Here is a 21414-nt window from a genome sequence, read left to right on the forward strand (position 1 = left end):
ATTGGCTATGAGAAGAGATCACTGAACCAGAAGTCGCTATCCAGAAAAAGCCCGCCCACCCAGCACAGCCACCCTGCTCCTCCCCCACACTCCCAGGCTGGACATAACACACACTGGTTGGCACAAGTGTTTGTAGTGCCAGTTTATTGCCAATAGCTGACAATGCCCGGGGCTAGTAGAAAATAAATTAGAACGAGTGGCCTCTTACAGGTGCAGCAAGGCTGGAGCGGGGAGCAAGCTTTTGTGGACACTGATCCCCGGAAGGGGTACAAGGTGGCTGTGATAATATCAGTGGAGAGGCTCTCCCATGCTCCAGACCAACAGAAGTTTCTATTCCCTCCTGGTACCCAAAGGGGCAAAGTGGAGGCCAGGGTCTCAGCTACCTGGAGCTAAGTGAGGGGAAAGGGGTAGTGGGGAACCCTCAGCAGGACCAAAGGGGAGACCAAGGCTTGTACCCCAGAACACCACAGGAACCTGGAATCCCATGCCGTCACAGGATGACGCAGGGGGGGCGGCTGTTGGTGATCTTCTCTAGGGGTTCTCCGTTACTGGCTCTCCGGATGGCCTCAATGAGCTGGAGGGCAGAGAGATGGCGTGGGATGATGTGCTGCAGAGGGTGGTGACCCCGGGGTGCTTCCAACACTGCAAATACTCACATCTTTCTCATACGGGAAGCCCCCGTTCTCCAGCTTGGAGAACACCAGCTGTCCATTGATCTCGATCTCAAAGGCCCCTGGTATTAAATAAACCAGTGAATCAACTGTCTGCTGAGAACAAGGCAAAGGTCAGGAGGCCCTCCGCACTCAGAGTCGGCACAGGCGCCCATGTCCTCCGCAGGCCCCGTTAGAGACCTGCAGCTCTTCAAGACATTACCCAACCCGGGGTCAGGCCAAAGGAACAAGGAACGCATGTGAGCCCTTTGAACTCCAGGAAGGGCTCCCTCCCCTCCAAACCTGTCCTTTCACAGTCTCACCGTCTTTCCCTTACAGGATTTGTCTGTGACCCCGTCCACGATGGAAGGGGGGGTCAAGCTGTCTGGACATGTCACTAGGTGCCAGCCACCGCCGGAGACAGAGCGGGGCAGCTGGGACTTGGCACCCTGACTCAGCAGGTGTTCTGCGGCCTCACCTGTGCCCCCCAGGCGCGACTCGATCTCGATGCCAGGGTACTGCTCCTTCACGGCGCTCGCCAGCTCCAGGTAGGTCGCCTCAAAGCCGCAGGGTTCACTAGGGAGACCACACCTGGGGGTCGCTTGGGTTTCGGGGCAGGGACCGCCCGCGGACCCGCCCTCATCCGGACCGGAACCTCACCGGCCGGAGCCGCTCACCAGTACTCCACCACGATGCGGACCCCACTGCCCGGTTCGAGCTCCCCGGGATGGGGCGCTGCAAACGCCGGCCCCGCGTCCCCGCTCATTGCTGTCGGCTCCGCTCCGGCCGCTGCTTCCGGGTGTTACGTGACGCCGCGGGCACGTGAGGGGGCGGGGCCACGCGTTCCGTCCGGGCGCCCCCTGCAGGCCGCGGCTGCCGCTGCCGCTAGGGTTTGACCCTAGCCTTGGCCAGGAGGCTCGCGGCTGGGTGGGCCAGTGCACACCGCCTTCAGGGCGAGCTCGGGGGGGCTTGTCCCGCACCCGGTGTCCGCTGGACTTCTCGGCCATTGCCCACTTCTGGCTGGGAGGCTGCTGCTGCCTCTGATCGAATAAAATATCTTAAACTGCAAGGCGCTTTCCAGGAAGAGAATGTGGTGGAGCAAAGAGTCTCAGGACCCGGCGTTGGTCGATCCAACAGGCCCTACAATCTGGGGCAGTGACCACCTCTCCCCCTGCATTTGGGGACCATAGGCTTTGGGGCTCTCACTCCTTACGCTCACTGATCCCATCACGTGCCTCCAGTCCCTGCACCTCCCCTGTCGTCCCAGCCTTACTACAGGCTGGCACCATTGTTCCCATTTTGCGACTCTAGAAATGGAGGCTGGGAAGGAGGTCTCCCTGCCTCTTCCCTCGCTGGCGGCCCGCCATAATATACTAACAGGTCCCCCACTCTAGCATTTCTTTAAACCATTCGTTTTAAAACAATGACATATAGACTTGTGTGCCCATGGCTACATGTCCATCAACCTCAAAAGGTCCCTCTTGCCTGCTTGCAGTCAATCCAGCTCTCAACTGCAGTCCTAGGCAACCACGGACCTGCTTTCTGTCTATAAACTTGCCTTTTCTGGACATTTCGTATATTACATGGAACGATAAAATATGTGGTCTTTCGCTTCTGGATTCTTTCATTCAGTGTAAAGGTTTTGAGGTTCATCCACGCTGTAGCCTGTACCAGCAGTTTGCTCCTTTTTGTAGCTTGGTATCCCATTTTATGGATGTCACCTTTTGTTTATGTATTCTAATTGATGGACATTTGAAAGTCCAGTTTTTGGCTATTTGGAATAATGCTGCTATGAATGTTCATGTAACTGTCTTGGTACATGTTTTCATTTCTCTTGGGTAGATTCTAGGAATTGAGTTGCTGGATTGCATGGTAAGTTTATGTTTAACTTTTTAAGAAATTGACAAACTGTTTTTCAAAGTGGCTGTACCATTTTACATTCCCACCAGCAATATATAAGGATTTGCTTCCCCGTATCTTTGTCAACACTTATCTGTCCCTTTGATTATAGTCATTCTGATGAGTGTGAGGTGGTATATCATTGTGGGATTTTGCTGTTGTTAATCCTCACTCGAGGATATTTTTCCATTGATTTTTAGAGAGACAGACAGAGAGAGAAACATTGATATGCGAGAGACATATTGCCTCCCACAAGGGCCCTGTTGGGGCCTGGGGATTGAGCCTGCAACCCAGGTACGTCCCTTGACCAGAATCTAACCGGGACCCTTCAGTCCACAGACTGATACTCTATCCACTGAGTAAAACTGGCCAGGGCGCATTGTGGCTTTAATTGGCATTAACCTAATGACGAATGATGTTGAGCATCTTTACAAGAGCAACTTTATTAGCCACTCATATATCTTATCTGGAAAAACATCTACTCAAATATTTTGCCCATTTTTAATTGGGTTGTTTGTCTATTATTGATTTGTAAGAGTTCTTTATATATTCTGGATACAAAGTCCCTAATCAGCTATATTTACTCCCAGTGTTTGACAAGGGGTGTGTGTGTGTGTGTGTGTGTGTGTGTGTGTGTGTGTGTGTGTGTATTTTCTTAGTGGTGTCTGTTGAAGGGCAAAAAATTTAAAATTTTGATGAAGCCTAATTTATCAATTTTTTCACTTGTCACCTGTGCTTTTGCTGTTGTATTTGAGATACAAAGTCATAAAGACTTTCTCCCATGGTTTCTTCTAGAAGTTTTTTGGTTTTAGCTCTTACATTTAGGTCGATCTATTTTGAATTAATTTGTGTGCCTTGTGTGAGGTCAGGATCTAGATTCATCCTTTGCATGTGGATATTCAACTGTCCCAGAAGTATTTATTGAAAAGACTATCCTTTCCCACATTGAATGGTCTTGGATCCTTTGTCAAAAATCGATTGACCAGAAATGTAAGAGTTTATATTTGGACTCTTGATTCTGTTTCATTGAGCTATGAATCTATTTTTTCTTGTTTCTTTTTTATTTAAAAATTCAGATACAATTTATACACAGTAAAATTCACCCTCTTGAGTGTACGTGAGTCCTGACACACACAGTTGTATATCCATCATCATGACCAAGATACACAACAATCCATCACCTTCCGTAAGTCCCTGTGCCCCTACTGTCAACCCCTCTCCGCCTTCCCCAAACGCAGATCTGTTTTCTGTCTTTATAGTTCCGCTCCCTCCAGAAATCCATACACGTGGAATCTTGCAGCACTCAGCCCTCTGAGTCTGACTTCCCTCGCCAACCTATCCTTCAACATCCAGAGTGAACTTTCCAGAATAGAAACGGGCCTGTTCCTCGGTGCCTCTACGTAAGCCCAGATAGGCCTTGCAGGGTCTGGCCTCTGTCCACAGTTCCTGCCGGTCTGGACAGACAGGATGGGTGGCTCTTAAACCAGGTTTACAGAACAACCACCTGAGGGCTTGTCAATACCATACATTCCTATCTTGGCCCCAGAGACAGGTTCAGTAAGGGGGGGGGGGTGCAGGGAACCACAGGGATCTGTTTTTTGCACAAGGCTAGGGAGATTTGGAGGCAGGCGGTCACAGGCCGCACTGGGAAAAGCACAACTGAGTCCAAAGCACTTGCCTTTCCCCCTACCTTCCACACCCACTTTCTTGCCCCACACAGCCTCCCCTCTGCTCAGTTGTCACTTCCATGGAGAAGACTTCCCTGACTCCCTAGGTGAGTCATTCTCCCAGCATAGTTGTCACCTATCATTTCTTATTGTTTGTATGATCCTTTGATTAACATCAGTCTCCCTGCCTGGGCTGTTTGAGGACAAGGGTGGGGTTTGTTTTTGTTGCTCACGGCTGGATTCCCCAGTACCAAGCATGGGGTTAGCATATAGTAGGTACTTAACAAATACCAGCTGAATGAATGAAGGAATCATTGAGTGAACTGTCCACTGTGCTTTGCACAGCTGCCCCGAGGCCCAGGTGGCCTAGGCCCCCCCCCCCCCGCCGGCCCCCCGCCCTACTTCTTTGCTTAGTTCACTCATACTGGTTTTTCCTAGAAAAATCTGGTTTGGAGAAAGTTGAGGCTGGAGCCATTTCTCATGGCAGACCTCTTATCACCTTGTGGATTGTTTGTTTACCCAACCATTACCCACTTCTGGCGGGGAGGTGGCCGCTGCCTTTGATCTCAGCTTCCCAGATCCTCCGCCAGCCCCAGTGTTTGCCTAGTGCTGCAGGAGAGAGCTAGAGGGAGGGCTCTCCGGCGTCCCGGGCACCTGGCCAGAGCTTTGCCTAGATCACTCCTCCCACCAAGAGAGGATCCTGACTTACCCCTTCCATTTCAGAAGGAGAAGCTGAGTCTCTGGACTTTGCTTAGAAGGGAGGACACACTCTGGGTGCCTCTTGGGAGCCAGGATGCAGCTTGGGTAACTAGACTGGCCGGAGGTCAAGGGGCAGGCTTCCCCCTTTTGCAGAGTGCCCTTTGCCCCAGGGGGTGGAACCGATAGCCGCCCGGCTTGGCCAATGAACAGGTTTGGAGAAGGGACCAGGGGAGGAGTGGGCGGGGCCGCTTCCCCCTACTTTCCCGCCCCCAGCTTCTCCCTTACAGGCGACGAGGACTCGAGATCTTCGCTCTGGAGGCGGTTCAGGTCGACTGTCTCCGCCTCTTCCCTGGCACCTGCTGCCAGGCCGAAAAGGACAAAAACAATCCCAGCCGGCGTCGAGTTTCAGGGAGTCTCCGCCTCTAGGGTGCTTCCTCCTCCCAGGCCCCTTTCCAGGCCCCGCCTCCACCTGCACAACAAATTTTAGTTTCCTTGGGCCAGAAGCGGGTACACACAGGGCTGCTCACGCTCCCCCACCCCCGACTTGTACCTCCGACGTGGGGACACCCTGCTACCACCTGTAGAGAAGAGGGAGTGGATTTGCAACCAAGTCCAGGTCCCTAGGGCCCCTGGACTGAGCCGGATTTCGGACCCTGAGTCCCACGACTCCTGCTGAGGCTTCTCCAGGTAAGGGGACCGAGATCGATCCCAGATGACAACCTGCTCTCGCCCCCCAGACCCGCCGGGGCCCCAGGCTGTGGTGGTCTCAGGGCCCCGGGCTGGCTGGCTGCCCAGGTGAGCGGCTGAGCCGCCGACGGGCTCCCCCTTCCCCCACTCAGTGATGTCAGGCCGAGGGCGGGGGCAGGAGGGGGACAGGTAGTTCAGGGCCTGGCGCCTCCCTCCCGAACCCGCGGCCCCAGCCAGGTGTACCTGTGCGCAAGGTCCAGGTAAGGGCCGAAGCGGGCGTTTTGTCTTGGGGGTGCGGAGCCCCGGCACGTCCGGGGTCCAGGTGGAAAGATTCGGCCTCCTGCCGAGCTACCCGGCGGCCTCACTGGCTCTTTTCCTCGAGTTTCTCACCCCGCCCCCTCCTCACCACCTGCCCCCAGACTCGCCCCGTTCTCATCTCCTGCCCGCCCGCCCGCCCTGTGGGCACCCACCCCGCGCTCCCTGGACGGACGAGGCGATGGGCGCGGGGAAGCCAGAGCTCAGATCCTTCCCTTTCGGGGACGCGCTTTCCCGCTGAAACTAGCCCCTCCCCATTCCCGGAAGGCGAGCTGGGAGGGGGGCTGAATCCCGAGCCAGCTGCCGGGAGTCGCTCCCGGTCCAGCCTGGTTTTACCCCAGTTTGAGGTTCCCCAAGTTTATCAAAGACCAACGTCTCCACGGCGGGCCGGGGGCACCCTCCCATCTGTTTGGGGGGCAGTCTAAGAGAGGGGTTCTGGATGATTGTATCTCTCCGCTCAGGACCACAGTCCTGCCCTCGATGGGCAGGCGGGGACGGGGCAGGCCGGGGCGGGGGGGCTCCTGGCTCAGGACGCGGTGGGCTTCGCAGTGGGTGGTCTGCAGCGCACGCGGCCTGCGGAGAGAGTGTCCTGGGCGGAGGGTGAGGGGTGGAAGGGGGAGATGGTCTGGGATGACTGAGCTGCTGGAGAAAGAGCCGGGTCCGGGTCTGGGTCGCCCTGGCACTGCGGGGATGGAGAATGCACCTGTCCGCCGTTGGCAGGCGTCCCTACCCTACCGCCTCTCCAGAGGCCCCTTCTTGGTCTGCCCACCCTGGACTCTGCTCTCCCCCTGGTCCCCTGCTGGGGGCCCTTCTGGAAGGCAAGCGGCCTGTAATGATTAACTCCGCGGACCCTGTAGCATTCTTCCCAAATTAAACTTTAAAAGAGCTGCCCCCTTCCCATTGGGTGCTTTTCTCTCTCTCTCTCTCTCTCTCTCTCTCTCTCTCTCTCTCTCTCTCTCTAAGCGAGGGAGTGGGCGGGGCCTCAGGTCCTGGTCCCTCCCCCCAACTCCGGGTCACAAAGGGGTTTACCGCCTCCTCACCTGGGCCCTGCACCCCAAGAGCACCCCCAAAGGTTAAGCCTTGCCCCCTACAATCCATCCCGACGGGGGCGGGGCGTGGAGTACCGGACAACACCTGGGCCTTCCCGCCGCAGCCAGACCCGCAGCCCAGGCCTCTGCCCTGTGAGCCCCGCCCCCACCTGGGAAGCCGGACCATGGCCCTGCTGTTTATCGGCCCCAAACAAAGGGCCCTGCCACCCTCCGCACCTTGGGGCCTGCCAGGTGGGGCAAGATTCAGGAAGTAAACAAGGAGGCACGGAGGGCGGGGAGGAGGGTGGGGCCGGAGCCACCGGGCGGGAGGCGCTGGGGGAGCCGCCGCTGGGACGTGCAGCCTTGAGGGGTCAAACTGATTTGGGAGTTTGGTTTCTTAAACACGCGAATTTCCTAGGGCCCCAGTTTGAAAACTTGATTTATTTTTAATATACTTTTATTGATTTCAGAGAGGAAGGGAGAGGGAGATAGAAACATCAGTGATGAGAATCATTGATTGGCTGCCTCCTGCACGCGCCCTACTGGGGATCGAGCCCACAACCCGGGCATGTGCCCTTGACCGGAATCTGTTTTGGGGGAGGACCCAGACCACCCCACTATTGGTCTCTGCCTTCCTGGGAACAGCTCCAAGTTGCCCAGGGGAAGAGCTAGGAGGGTCGTCAGCCCTTCTCAGCCCCTCTCCCTAGTCCTCCCTGGAATGAAGCTACCAGGGCTGTTTGACAGATGTTAGCAAGGGGTGGTGGTGGTGGTGGTGAAATTGTGTTTTGGTGTTGAAATCCTGGTGTTTGTTGATGGTGATGGTGGGTGTGTCTTCCCCTTCCAGCAAGACCCTCAGCCCCTCCCTGTCTCTCCCCTAGGCCTTTCCTAACCTGCCTGTCTGTCCTCTTGGGTGTCTTGACTTTTCACTCCTGGTCCTGGGGTACACCTCTGGCCAGGACACTAGGACAATGTGTTTGGAGGACCCTCATCCCACAAGGGAGATGGGGATGAGTCTCCTGGACCTGCTGAGTCCTGGGTGCTAGAGGTGGGCTGCAGCAGCAGAATGAAAGCCTGGGAGGTCCCAGACAAGGGACGGAGCATTTTGAGGTTTCTTTGGGCGAGTGAGGTGCACCCACTGGGAGGTTGGCTCCTCTCCAGATGGGCCCCTGAATCCAGGCCAGGCTTTTCTTCTCTCTTTCCTGGGTCAGGGGACTCCTGGGCTGGGTGATAGTTACTGGACTGCTTACCTAGGGATTACAGGTCCCACCTGGACTGGGGAAGTGGAGGCAGGCCAAGGGTAGGGAAGGAGGAGATTATGTCAAAGGAGCCTCAGGCCCTGCATCCTCTTCCTCCCCCATCTTGTTCCCTATCCTGAGCCTCCCATTCCTCCCACGCTGGTAGGTTGGGGGCGGGAGTAGAGGGTAGGTGGTGGGTAGAGGCAGGGTTGTTTGTGTTTCTCCTAAGCCAGGAAGTTGTACAGATGAGTCAAGGTTGAATGGAGAGCCCCAGGCAGTGCTGCTCCGCCCCACCTTGACTCACCTGTCCCCCAAGTCCCCTCGTTCTCTCACTTACGGGCCAGGGGCCTGCCACATCCTTGGGGGACGGGGATGGGGGTCAATCCCAGGTGCCCAAGGCAGCCTAACAACCCTGGTCTGAGATCCAGAGAGTGGGCAGGGGGCTGGAATTAGTGAGGTCTTCCAGGTCCTCCCAGGTCTCAACCAGCCAAGGGGGTCTTGGTTCCTGTGGAGGAGGGGCCTGCACTGCCTCTACCCCACAGTGGGCATCTTTGCCCCATTTCTCCTACTCTTACCTGTCCTGGGTTCCCATGCACCTGTGGGTGCTAAGACGTGGGGAAAACCCTGGTTTGCCGAGGAGACCGCGGGGTGGATAAGACAGGAGCACAGTAATTGTCACGGAGGCCAGCACAGTGCCCTGGGAGCCCTTTGGACTTGATGTGGAAATTTCAGGAAGGCTTCTCAGAGGAGGTACCTCTAGCATCAGAACTTCAAGAACATTGGGCAGGAGGAAGGGCCTGGGGAGGGCACACAGGTTTGGGAGCTACTGGGGCGAAGGTATCCTTTTCCCACCACAACTGAGCCTGCCTCCTGCCTTCCTGGTTCCTGTCCTTCCCCACCTCCTTCTCCCCTCTGTGCATCACTCAGCACTTGGGCATGCGTTGCCACAACAGGCTCTGGCAGCCAGGTCTGGCAACTGAACAAAAACCCAGCGCAGAGCCCAGAGGAGTGAGTGCCCCACACTCCGGAGACCGAGAGGTGACCCTTTGGCCTGACGCTGAGAGCTGGAGCCCAAGACAGTCTGTGGGTCGTGGCGTCTATTGCTGTGCCTTGGCTGTGTTGGGGTGACCCTCTTAGCTCTTCCCCTGGGCAACTTGGGGTGAAAGGAAGGGCACTGGACTAGCAGTCCCAACACTGGCTTCTATTCCCTGGCTCACCTGTGGTGGGAGCAAGAATGTCCCCTTCTCGCCCTGGCTGGTGTGCTCAGTGGTTAGAGTGTCAGCCCGGGCACCGAAGGGCCAAGGATTCCAGGTCAAGGGCACGAACCTGGGTTGCTGGTTCGATCCCAACTCCAGTTGGGTGTGTTCGGGAGCAACCAATCTATGTGTCTTTCTCGCATCAATGTTTCTCTCTCTCTCTCTCTCTCTCTCTCCCCCCTCCTCCCTCCCTTCCTTCCTTCCTTCCACTCTCTCTAAAAATTAATGGAAAAAATATCCTCGGGCCCAGCCAGTGTGGCTCAGTGGTGGAGCCTAAACCCAGGCACCAAGAGGTTGACCTTTTAATTCCCATTGGGGGCACAAGCCGGGATTGCAGGCCTGATCCCCAGTAGGGGGCGTGCAGGAGGCAGCTGATGGATGTTTCTCATCAATGTTTCTCCCTTCCTCTCTCTGTAAAAACAAATAAAAACAACAACACATATTTTAGCCCTGCCGGCGTGGCTCAGTGGTTGAGCGTTGACCTATGAACCAGAAGGTCATGGTTCGCTTCCCAGTCTGGGCACATGCTGGGTTGCAAGCTCTATCTCTCTCATCATCGATGTTCCTGTCTCTCTGTCCCTCTCCCTTCTTCTATAAAATCAATAAAAAAATATATATTTTGAAAAACATTTACAAAACATATATCCTTGGGTGAGGATTAACAACAACAACAACATGTTTGCTTCTCAGGACTTAGTGTCCCCTTTTGCAAAACGGGCTCACTCTTTCCCCAAAGGCTCCAGGAAAGCTCCAGGTAGAGGGGGAGCAGTGAGGTGCTGGGTAAACGCCGAGGGCACCTGACCGCTGTGGGAAGTCAGAGGTCGGGTCCCCTTGGCCCCTCTCCCCAGGACCAGGCACAAGGGAGGCTGCATTCGGACCCCTCTTCTCCCTCAGATGCCATGGAGCTGGGCCTGTCTCCACCGCATCACAGCAGCTCCCCAGAAGACCTGTACCCAGCCCCGGGGACCCCGCCGGGGACTCCCCCGCCGCCCGATGCCCCCCTTCCTGGGGAGGTGAAGAGGTCCCAGCCTTTGTCCATCCCGACCAGCAGGTGCAATGGGGTGATGGGGCTGAGGAGGGCTGGGGGAGGGGCGCGGCCAGCACTGGGAAAGACAATAGAAGCTTGAAGTCAACTCTTCCCCAACCCACACAGGAAACTCCGAGAGGAGGAGCTGCGGACAACCTCTCTGCCCTCCATCCCCAACCCTTTCCCTGAGTTGTGTAGTCCTCCTTCACAAACGCCCATTACTGGGGGACTCTCCAGTGCAAGGGGGCTGCTCCCTCGAGACACCAGCTGCCCCCATGTGAGTTGTCCTGGGAAAGAGAAGGCAGGGCCTTGGGAGGGCTCTGGGACTGGGAGGGGGACAGCACCACTTGGAGGCGGGGCATTTGCTCAGGGGTCCCTGAGGGTATAGCAGGTGGGGGGGCGGGGAAGAACCACCCTTTGCTTTTCCTCAAGTCATCTGCAATTCCTGGGGTGCAGGTAGTAAAAGTGTACAGCGAAGACGGGGCCTGCCGGTCCGTGGAGGTGGCGGCGGGCGCCACCGCACGCTACGTGTGTGAAATGCTGGTGCAGCGAGCTCACGCCCTCAGTGATGAGAACTGGGGGCTGGTGGAGTGCCACCCCCATCTAGCACTGGGTGAGTTGGGGTGCAAGGGGCTGCCTGGGCCCGGAGGCAATGCTTCACACCTTGGGCTAAGCGGACGGCTCATCCCTGAGGTCTGAGCTGATCTCCACTGACCCCTGCTTTTTGCCCTTGACCCCAGAGCGGGTCTTGGAGGACCATGAGTCAGTAGTGGAAGTACAAGCTGCATGGCCGATCGGCGCCGACAGCCGCTTTGTCTTCCGGAAGAACTTCGCCAAGTACGAACTGTTCAAGAGCTCCCCAGTGAGTGTGTGTGTGTGTGTGGGGGGGGCGGTGGGGGGGAGGACAGATTCCGGCCATGGGACACCCTGATCCCTGACCTGGGCCCTCAGTCGTTGACTCTGGACTCCCGTCTGCCCAGCACTCCCTGTTCCCAGAGAAGATGGTCTCCAGCTGTCTGGATGCACCGACGGGCTTATCGCACGAAGACCTCATCCAGGTGAGGGAACTCACATCGTCACGGCCCCCCCCGGCTCCCCCGGCCCCCTCGGCTCCCCCGGCCCCCGCTGCTTCTGGGCCCTGAAGCCTTGTGCCTCCCTCCGTGGGGTGGAGAGAACCGAGGGGACGTGTCTTTTCCCTGCGAGAGCATTCGTTTCTTCATCTGTTAAACGGGGACAATAAATGCATGTGGAGCAACTCCTTTCATAAGGGCAGGTCCTGGGAAGGGGCAGTGCCTGCGTGCTGCGTGTTTTCTGTGTGAGTGTGTGGCCCCCTCTAGGCCTCTCACCCTCTTTTTTCTTTTAATATATTTTTATTTGGTTTATTTGTATTGATTTCAGAGAAGGGAGAGGGAGAGAGAGATAGAAACATCAATGACGAGAGAGAATCATTGATCGCTGCCTCCTGCACGCCCCCCACTGGGGATCCAGCAACCCGGGCTTGTGCCGGTGACTGGAATCGCACCCGGGACACTTCAGCCCGCAGGCCGGCGCTCTGTCCACGGAGCCACACGGCGGGGCGGCCTCTCACCCTCTTGCTCTCCCCTGGCCGCAGAACTTCCTGAATGCGGGCAGCTTCCCCGAGATCCAGGGCTTCCTGCAGCTGCGGGGCTCGGGACGGAAGCTTTGGAAGCGCTTCTTCTGCTTCCTGCGCCGGTCTGGCCTCTATTACTCCACCAAGGGCACCTCCAAGGTGACGGCCCCAGCCCCTCCGAAATCCCGTCCGGGCCCTGCTAGGTGTCGCCTCTCCCCGTTGGAACTCCTGGACCTTTCTCCCCTTGGGCCCTGAGACCCTCGGCTGCTCCTCCCTCCTGCCCAGCTTACCTGCCCCAGGAGGTAGCAGTGGGGGAGGCAGGGGGACTGAGTTCGAGTGCTGCCTCTATTTCGATTTGCTGTGTGAGCTGGGGCACTTCTCTGCCCCCCCCTCCCCCGTATCCGTCCCCCCACCCCCGGCTCTGATATCTCCTCAGCTGGCTTGGTTGGGCAGTAACTGGGGGATAGAGCTGCCTGTACCAAGCTCTTCTCACCGTGCTGCGCAGGACCCGAGGCACCTGCAGTACTTAGCAGATGTAAACGAGTCCAATGCGTATGTGGTGACTCAGGGCCGCAAGCTGTACGGGATGCCCACCGACTTCGGCTTCTGTATCAAGGTGAGGGCCCGGGCCTGGCCTGGGAGAGAGTGGGAACTGCTCAGCCCCCCGGGATCCTACCTGGGGCTTCTGAGTTCTGTCTGGGACACCCAGGCTCCTCTCCCTGCGCCTGCGCCTGCCCATGCCCCTGCCCCACGGAGACAGGAGGCAGGAGACAGACAGGAATCGGAGGTCAGGGCCTAAAGGCAGATAATGAATCAGCCAGCTTCCTTCCCCGCAGCCCAACAAGCTTCGCAATGGCCACAAGGGGCTGAGCATCTTCTGCAGTGAGGACGAGCAGAGCCGCACCTGCTGGTTATCCGCCTTCCGCCTCTTCAAGGTGAGGCCCCGGGAGCAGCATGGGGGCTGGCCCCGCCCTCGGGACCCTCAGCACAAGGGAGGAGTGACAGCTCTGCCAGCAGGAGGTCTCCAGAAAGAGGGGCGTCATTCTGCTCTCGGATCCCGGGTCCGAGGCTGGAGTCCCCGCTCTGGCTTCAGCACACTCCTGGTCCCGGGGCAGACACAGCCCTGCTCCTGGGGGGGCCTGTCTGGGGGGTGTCCCGGCCCGCACCCCGGCACCTGCTTGACCTCGGGCCCTCTTTCTCTCTCCACACCCCAGTATGGGGTGCAGCTGTATAAGAATTACCAGCAGGCACAGTCTCGCCACCTGCGCCCGTCCTGTGTGGGGTCCCCACCCTTGGTGAGTGTACACAGGGGCGTGAGTTGGGGTGGGTACCCAGACCCTGTTCCGGGGACACTGGGGTCCTGTTCTGACCGCTCCCCTCCCGTTCTGTCCCGCGCGCAGAGGAGTGTCTCGGACAACACCCTGGTGGCGATGGACTTTTCTGGCCACACGGGGCGCATCATCGAGAACCCCCAGGAGGCTCTGAGTGTCGCCCTGGAGGAGGCCCATGCCTGGCGGGTGAGGCGCCTGCACTCACCTGCATGTTTGTCCTGGGGAACGTCTCTCCATATGGGTTTCCATGGAGGGGGAGGGGGAAGGGGAGGGGGAGGGGTGAGGGGAGGTGCAGAAGGGGGCTCTACATTCTTCAGGGTGGGCAATACCCCAGCCAGGCCCTGCCACCCCCGACCCTTGTGTCCCCTCTGTCCTGCAGAAGAAGACGAACCACCGTTTCAGCCTGCCCACCCCGAGCTCCAGCACCAGCCTCAGTGCAGGTGGGCGAGGGCACAGCCTCCCTGGGGCTGCGCACTCATGGGGGGGGGGGCGGTGGTTAGTAGGAGGATCCCCTCAGAGTGACTGCCCACCTGTCTGCCTCTCACCCCAGCCATCCACCGAACCCAACCCTGGTTCCATGGACGGATTTCCCGTGAGGACAGCCAGCGGCTCATCTCCCAGCAAGGCCTGGTAGACGGGTAAGGGGCAGGGCTGGGCAGGGCAGCAGTAAGGGAGACCCCGAGTGAAGGCAGCAGCCCGGTGTCCTCCGCTGACGTGGCCCTGTCTCCTGGCAGACTGTTCCTGGTGCGGGACAGCCAGCGGAACCCGCAGGGCTTTGTCCTGTCTCTGTGCCATCTGCAGAAAGTCAAGCATTATCTTATCCTGCCGGTGAGTCAGCCCCTAGCTCAGCGGTTCTCAACCTGTGGGTCTCGACCCCTTTAGCAGTTGAACGACCCTTTCACAGGGGTCGCCTAAGACCATCGGAAAACACATATATAGTTACATACTGTTTTTGTGATTCATCACTATGCTTTAATTATGTTTAATTTGTAACAATGAAAATACATCCTGCATATCAGATATTTACATGACGATTCATCACAGTAGCAAAGTTACAGTGATGAAGTAGCAACGAAAATAATTTTATGGCTGGGGGTCACCATCACATGAGGAACTGTATTAAAGGGTCGCGGCATAAGGAAGGTTGAGAACCACTGCCCTAGATCATCGGTCGCCAGCCAGTGGTCCGTGAGGTCCGAAAGGTTGGCGACCGCTGCCCTCGATGCCCGCAGTGGAGACATGGGGCTCCCGGCAGCCTGTCGCCTCCACCCTCCCCTCCTGGTCCCCAGCGTGTCTGGGGTCTCCTGCTCTCTCCTTTCTCCCTGCACAAGCAGTGGGGACCTCGGGCCTGGCCCAGGAGGGAGCCCCTCAGGCTCATGCTCCCCCCTGACCGCCCACCCCCTGGCTCTGCCCCAGAGCGAGGAGGAGGGCCGCCTCTACTTCAGCATGGACGAGGGCCAGACGCGCTTCACCGACCTGCTGCAGCTCGTGGAGTTCCACCAGCTGAACCGCGGCATCCTGCCCTGCCTGCTGCGCCACTGCTGCACCCGCGTGGCCCTCTGACCGGGCGGCGGCAGGCCCGTGTCTCAGCCCCGGGCTCCTAGGGTGGACTCGGAGGGTCAGGGGGCAGGGACAGGATCGAGAACGAGTGGAAGGCTCCCCCCAATCCAGTTTTCTCCTCTGCTCCTTTGCTTCACTGAGGCAGTAAGTGGCCCCCCTCCCCCTCCCCCCAGTTCACCCTTAATCCCTCTTCTCAAGGGAAGGCACTTGGGGTGGCCCTCTCCCCTTCAGGGAGCTCCTTTCTGGGCACTACTCTGGGGCAAGGCATTATGGGAGAAATGGGGGTAGCCCAGGTGGTCTGATGCCCCACACGTTGTACAGACTGAGGCCAGTTGATCTGTTTTATACTCCTTACAATAAAGGTTATTTTTGGATACACCTGTGAGTTCAGTCTGGCAAGACCTGGCTCGCTGGAGTTGAGAAGGGGGGCAGGAGAGGTGTGCATCAGGCCTTGGTGAATGTGTCAGATGGATAGATGCCCCTTACTGGCCAGCCGGGATGTTTCTGAGGGCAGGGCCGTGGTCTGGGTCATCTGAGAGCCCCCAGTGCCCAGCATGGAGCCTGACCCATAGAGGGTGCCCAGTAATTGCTTGTTGAATGAATGAGTGGACAAGGGACTGTCATCCAGATGAGATTTCCCAGTAGGGCCTACATCTATGGAGGTGACTCCAATGGGCCTGGGCTGTGGAGACAAGTCAGACAGCATCCCCATCCTCTACAAGTCCTGGGCTGACTGGTCCTGACCAACACCCAGGTATATGTCCACCACCAAGTCACAGAACGGCTCCAGTACCTACCCCCACTGTCAACCCCCCTCTCTCCTCTCCAACCCTAGATCTGCTTACCGTCCTAATAGTTCTGCCCCTTCCAGAAAGCCTTTATGGAATCCTCCAGCACTCAGCCCTCTGAGTCTCGCTTCCCTCTCCAACCTAGTTTCAACATCCAGAGTGATCTTTTCAACATAGAAATCTGCTCACTCCCCTGCGCCTGCCCCTACACCCAGACAGACCCTGCAGGGTCAGGTCTCCGCTCACTGCCCATGCCGGCCTTTATTTATTTATTTATTTTGTCTGAAGACTTTTGTTTAAGAATTTTAATAATTTTGGCTCTTTTTAAAATATATATAGTTTTATTGATTTCAGAGAGGAAGGGAAAGGGAGAGAGAGATAGAAACATCAATGATGAGAGAGAATCATTGACTGGCTGCCTCCTGCACACCCCCCACTGGGGATTGAGCCCCTAACCCAGGCATGTGCCCTTGGCTGGAACTGAACCCGGAACTCTTCAGTCCACAGGCCAACACTCGATCCACTGGGCCAAACCAGCTAGGGCCAACTAGGTGTTATTTTTGCCAAGGAATCAAATCTAAATCTGGATCCAACAATTAGTTTGGCAGTTTTCAGCCGGTGTGCTGCAAGAATTTCTAAAGCAGGCACTGACCTCTTTTCCCTTAGATTGTAAAAAAAAAAAAAAAAAGCAACAGCCAACACAACAATAACCGTCCTGTGTGAATGAATCAAAATTATACCTATTTTTTTGTCAGGTCAGCAAAACATATATTTGTTGGTGTGCCGCAGAATTTTAGTCATTAGTTTATATGAGCCAAGTGGTGAAATAGGTTGAAAATCACTGGACTGGTTTATCGGAAATTCAGGGAACAGGAACATGCGAGATGACACATGGAGACGCGATGACCAAAATCCAGACTGGGAAACATCAGAACACACAGCCCAGTTTCTTCAACAACAAAACATATTTCAAGAAAAGATGGGGAATCTAGTTTTCAAGAAATTTAGACATACATCAACCAAATATAATGCATTGACCTTATTTGATTCAAATCCAAACTAGTTAACTGCAAAAAAAAAAAAAAAAAAAAGAAGAAGAAGAAGAAGAAAAACCCAACCAAAAAAAAAAAACCCATTTATGAGCAATTAGGGGAAATTTGAACTCTGAGATATTTGGTGATATTAAGGAATTAGTTAATTTTTGAAAGTGTGATAATAGTATTGTGGTTATGCTTTTTAAAAAGTCTTTAAGAAATGCAGTCTGGACTATTTATTGGTGAAATGATATCTCTGCTTTAAAAAATATGTATGTATATATTTTTAATTGATTTCAGAGGAAGGGAGAGATAGAAACATCAATGATGAGAGATAATCATTGATCGGCTGCCTCCTGCACGCCCTCTACTGGGGATCGAGCCTGCAACCCTGGCATGTACCCTGATCGGAATCAAAACGTGGCCTCCTAATAAAAAACACACAAAAAACCCGTGACCTCCTGGTTCAAGGGTTAATGTTCAATCACTAGCCACACTGGCTGGGCTCAGCTTCGTTTTTAAAATAACCCAGAGGTTAGGGGAGAGGATGTGGGTATAGTCATTGGTTGGTTATGAATTGATGTTGGATTAAAGCTGCTTAAAGAGTACACAGGGGTCATTAAATTCTTCTCTAAGCTTAAAAATTTGATTATTATATACATGTTTAATGGAGAATCTCCGTACAGGAAGGGGTGTCTGGGCTGAGAAGGGTTGTCCACTACCTGCCCTAATGAGGCCGCCAGTCAATCCATGGGCTTTGAACAATGGATTGTGGCGCCCCCAAGGAAGGGACAGATTTTATTTATTTATTTTTAAAATATATTTTATTGATTTCTTACAGAGAGGAAGGGAGAGGGATAGTTAGAAACATCAATGAGATAGAAACATCCATCAGCTGCCTCTTGCACACCCCCTACTGGGGATGTGCTCGCAACCAAGGTACATGCCTTTGACCGGAATCGAACCCGGGACCCTTCAGTCTGCAGACCGCTGCTCTATCCGGTTAGGGCCAGATTTTATTTTTTATATATTTTTTAATTTTATAAGGAAGAGAGGAAGGGAGAGGGAGAGAGAGTTAGAAACATCAATGAAGAGAATTATTGATCAGCTGCCTCCTGCACGCCCCCTACTGGGGATTGAGCCCGAACCCGGCCTGTGCCCTTGACCGGAATCGAACCCGGGACCCTTCAGTCCGCAGGCCGTCACTCTATCCACTGAGCCAAACCAGCTAGGGCGGGACAGGTTTTTCTTTGCTGGGCACCTGGGCCGTTGAGCTGTAGCTGCGTTTCCATGGTATGGGTTTATGTTGGGGTGGTTTTCAGGAGACTGAGGGAGATGGGGTGGCCTCTTTTAGGGCCACCACGTGGATCCTGCTAGGGTCTCCATAATGGAGCTGGGCCCTATGACCTTGGAGTTGGAGGGGAACCTGCACCCAGGGATGGGATGGGCCACCCCCACCCCCACGGAGCCACAGCCAACCGGGCATGTTCCTCTGCACCCACCTACCCAACCTGCGCCCTGAGCGACATTTGGGATGGCAGGAGTGGGCATTCCTACCAGACTACTCCAGTTTTCCAAAGCATTCCACCTATCTCCTTCCCCCCAGCCTTGGCTCACCTACACCCATCAGTCCCCATGCAGGTCCCCACCTTTCGGTTACCTTCTCCCGAACGGAGCCACCCGTCCCACACATCGGAGGGGTGAGCTGGAGGGTGGGAGGGCATGACCTGAGTCAGGTGAGCCTGGATGCACCGCGGGACCATCCCGTAGTCGCTCTGGCACCAAAGCACGTGCGGAGTGTGATCCGCACCCGCAGCTCGCCCTTCCGGCCCCCTCTCCCTCTGGAACAAGCTGTCTGCACGCGGGGGGCACTGGGCGGCCGGGCAGGATCCGGGGGGTGGAGTGCAGGCACCTTCTCAGCAGAGGCACCCCTGTCTCTGCGACTGGAAGGCCCGGCCGCTTCGCCAGGGGGCGCGCTTGGGGGGGGGGCGGTGTCTGGCGCTCAGCGTCGTCGGTCCCCGTAGCGCCCCGGCCATGAGTCCATGCGTCGCGGAGCTGGGGGTTCGTTTGTTCATTGCGAGTCTGTGGGCTGAGCGGCAGCCTCCAGAGACCAGGAGGGTGGCTGGAGGGCTGAGCGCCGCATCCTCGCTTCGTGGTGCGGCGTCGGTGGGGCGAACGCCCGGCGCGGGGGCTCGGGTCCTCACACTCCCAGGGACCCGCGCCCGGGCCGGCTCAGCCGCGCGGCTGCAGTGACACCCAGCGGCCGCGGTGGGAAGTGCAAGCGCTGTTCGCGCCTCTCCCGGTGTCAGGTCGGTGCCCATCGAGGTTTCCACTCGTGGTTACCAGCGGGCACCCCGGGGAGCGAAGGCTCCGCTCTGCAGACTCCCGCGGGGCCCCACTCCTCCCCTCCCCCCGCTTCCTCCCTGCAGTCGCCGAGCGCTGGGAGATCCTGCAGGGCTGCAGTGTCCGGAAGGGCGGGGCGGGGCGCAGCGCCGGCGCTGGGCTGTGACCTCGAGCGGTTTCACTTCTGGATCCTGCCGGGTGTGATGGGAGAGTACCTGGGTGGGGGTGGAGGGGGGATACGCGGGCGGGCCGAGGTCCAGTGCTCGGGACCCCGAGTGGGGGGTGGTTTTTACTCCGGGGTGTCCTGCACCCCCCGCCCCCGCCCCGTCCATTTTCCATCGCCCGATGGGTTCCACTCCGCTGTCCCCCGAGCTGTCGCTCCTCCCCAGCTGCCACCGCCTCCGCGGGGGCTGCCGACCCCCGGAGAGGCCCCGAGCGGCGTGGGCGGCAGAAGGAGGGAGCTGTGAAGCCGCAGGCAGGGGGGTTAGGCTGCGGGCTGCTGAGATGCCGAGCTGTTTCTCAGAAGTGCAGCTGCCCCTCCCCTCACACCCCCCTCAGCTCCCACCTCGCACCGCACCGCACCCCTGCCCCCCTCTGCCCAGCCTGAGCTTTCCTCTCACAGGCACCCCCAACCTGGGAATCTGGTGTCTGGGTTCACGCAGAATTAAGAGGAGGTCCTGAGAGAGGACGGAGGCCCAGCGTTCACACCCAGCCTCAGTGCCCATCTTCAGAGCTTCCCACTGTCACCTCCCAGCCGGCTGCACCCCGATGGGCCAGGACTGGAATTTCATAGACCCCCCCCTAAAAAAGCGACCACTTGGGAAACCACGGCCGCAGTCGCCCCAGCTCCAGCGCACCACCTGGGTGGGTGGGAGAGAAGGAAGAGGGAACAGGCCTTCTCGGCTATTCTTGCTTCTGGAGTTGGAGGAAAGGCCTGGCTGGAGCCATGGGGTTCAGACCAGGCTGAGTCCCAGGTGGAAGCAACTTGAGAGATCCAACAAGGGGGGGAGGGGGGCGCGAAATCAGGGCCCAACGAGGGAAAGCCAAGTGCCCAGGGTACCCTGAGAGTGGCAGAGCTGGGATAGGAGCCCAGGGGTCCAAACGGCCCAGCTGGAGGCTGCACCGGGCAGTCATTTGCTTTATGGAGACCTCAGAGCTTTTCTGGAGTCAGGGACTCTGGCTGCTTCTCCCCCCCCAACCCCCCACCCTCCCTGCAACACACACACACACACACACACACAGGTCTAGGGAGGGCAGTTAGGGGCTGTGAGAGGGAGGTGGAGGTGCTGAGAGTGTAATTCCAGTGGGGGTGGCATGGGGATGAAGCAGTGGAAGGATGAGCCTGGGGGAGGAGGTGGCATCTGCCCCCCTAGTTCCCAGCCATCAGCTGCCCCAGGGCTGTGGTTTGTCTCTTCTGGGCTAGGGGGCCAGAGGGCTGAGGTGAGGGAGGGAGGTGATGGGAAAAGGCTGCTCTGGGGCTTCCTGCCCCCTCAGTCCTAGGGAAGGGGGGGCCGTTTACATCACCCTCTAACCTCCATTCTTTCCACTGCGGCGCTCTTTCCTTGGGTATGTTCATGTTATTTGGGGGTAAGGTCTGCTCTTTGGGGGGAAGGGAGGCAGCTGCCTACTTCACAGGTCAAGACAGGGTTAAAAACAAAACCACAGCAAATTCAACACCCCGTGTCCTTCAGGGACTTTCCATGACACCTTCCTTCCCCCTCTCCCCCGAGCCAGGGAGTACCTCCCCAGAGGGCCTCCCCACCCCAGGTGCAGTGGCTTCTGGCTTTTATGCAAACAACCGTCTGACCCAGGAATGCTTTGCAGCCAGAACTTCTGTCCTGGCCTGCATGCACGCCTCCACCATCCCTCCGCTTTCCTGGCCTTCCCAGAGCTCTCACCTCCACTCTTCCTCAAACTCTGGGTGCTAGGAGGCGGGAGGCAGGGAAGACAGTCCTTCTCCTTCTCCTGCCCTCGGGTGGCCGTTGCCTGCAGGTGGAGCCTGTGTGAATGGCCTGGTTGTGTTGAGTGGGGGGAGAGGGAGGAGGATGCAGGTGTGGGGTGGCCTCCACTGCCAGGCCCACCACCCTCTATCACAGTGGTTCTCAACCTTCCTAACGCCGCGACCCTTTAATACAGCTCCTCATGTGGTGGTGACCCCCAATTTCATGGTTACAAATTGAACGTAATTGAAGCATAGTGATTCATCACAAAAACAATATGTAATTATATATGTGTTTTCCGATGGTCTTAGGCGACCCCTGTGAAAGGGTGGTTCGACTCCCAAAGGGGTCGCGACCCACAGGT

At 57.0% G+C, this 21414-nt stretch overlaps 2 protein-coding genes across 5 annotated transcripts; one reads left to right on the plus strand and one right to left on the minus strand.

Moving 5' to 3' along the window:
* Positions 1–127: 127 nt before the first annotated feature.
* MIEN1 (migration and invasion enhancer 1) lies at positions 128–1486 on the minus strand. Its single transcript, XM_059670893.1, has 4 exons — positions 1328–1486; positions 1129–1226; positions 657–733; positions 128–574 (listed from the first exon to the last, which is right to left on the minus strand). The coding sequence occupies exons 1-4, from the start codon at positions 1414–1416 to the stop codon at positions 491–493; spliced, it is 348 nt and encodes a 115-aa protein (XP_059526876.1). The 5' UTR covers positions 1417–1486; the 3' UTR covers positions 128–490.
* A 3279-nt stretch (positions 1487–4765) lies between these two features.
* GRB7 (growth factor receptor bound protein 7) lies at positions 4766–15321 on the plus strand. Of its 4 annotated transcripts, none has more exons than XM_059670890.1 (15): positions 4766–5602; positions 10285–10487; positions 10590–10740; positions 10920–11076; positions 11204–11325; positions 11444–11521; positions 12076–12213; positions 12560–12670; positions 12891–12989; positions 13269–13349; positions 13455–13571; positions 13765–13825; positions 13936–14023; positions 14120–14213; positions 14802–15321. In XM_059670890.1, exons 2-15 carry the CDS (start codon positions 10336–10338, stop codon positions 14946–14948), a joined length of 1596 nt encoding a protein of 531 aa, XP_059526873.1. In that variant the 5' UTR covers positions 4766–5602; positions 10285–10335; the 3' UTR covers positions 14949–15321. The 4 variants fall into 4 exon arrangements, with proteins under 4 accessions (XP_059526873.1, XP_059526872.1, XP_059526875.1 ...); XM_059670889.1 differs by having other exon boundaries at positions 4768–5602; positions 10331–10487; XM_059670892.1 differs by lacking the exon at positions 4766–5602 and adding an exon at positions 5688–5710 and having other exon boundaries at positions 10331–10487.
* Positions 15322–21414: the final 6093 nt, after the last annotated feature.

Source organism: Myotis daubentonii, chromosome 16, assembly GCF_963259705.1.
Source record: "Myotis daubentonii chromosome 16, mMyoDau2.1, whole genome shotgun sequence".
In the NCBI taxonomy this organism is placed as follows: domain Eukaryota; kingdom Metazoa; phylum Chordata; class Mammalia; order Chiroptera; family Vespertilionidae; genus Myotis; species Myotis daubentonii.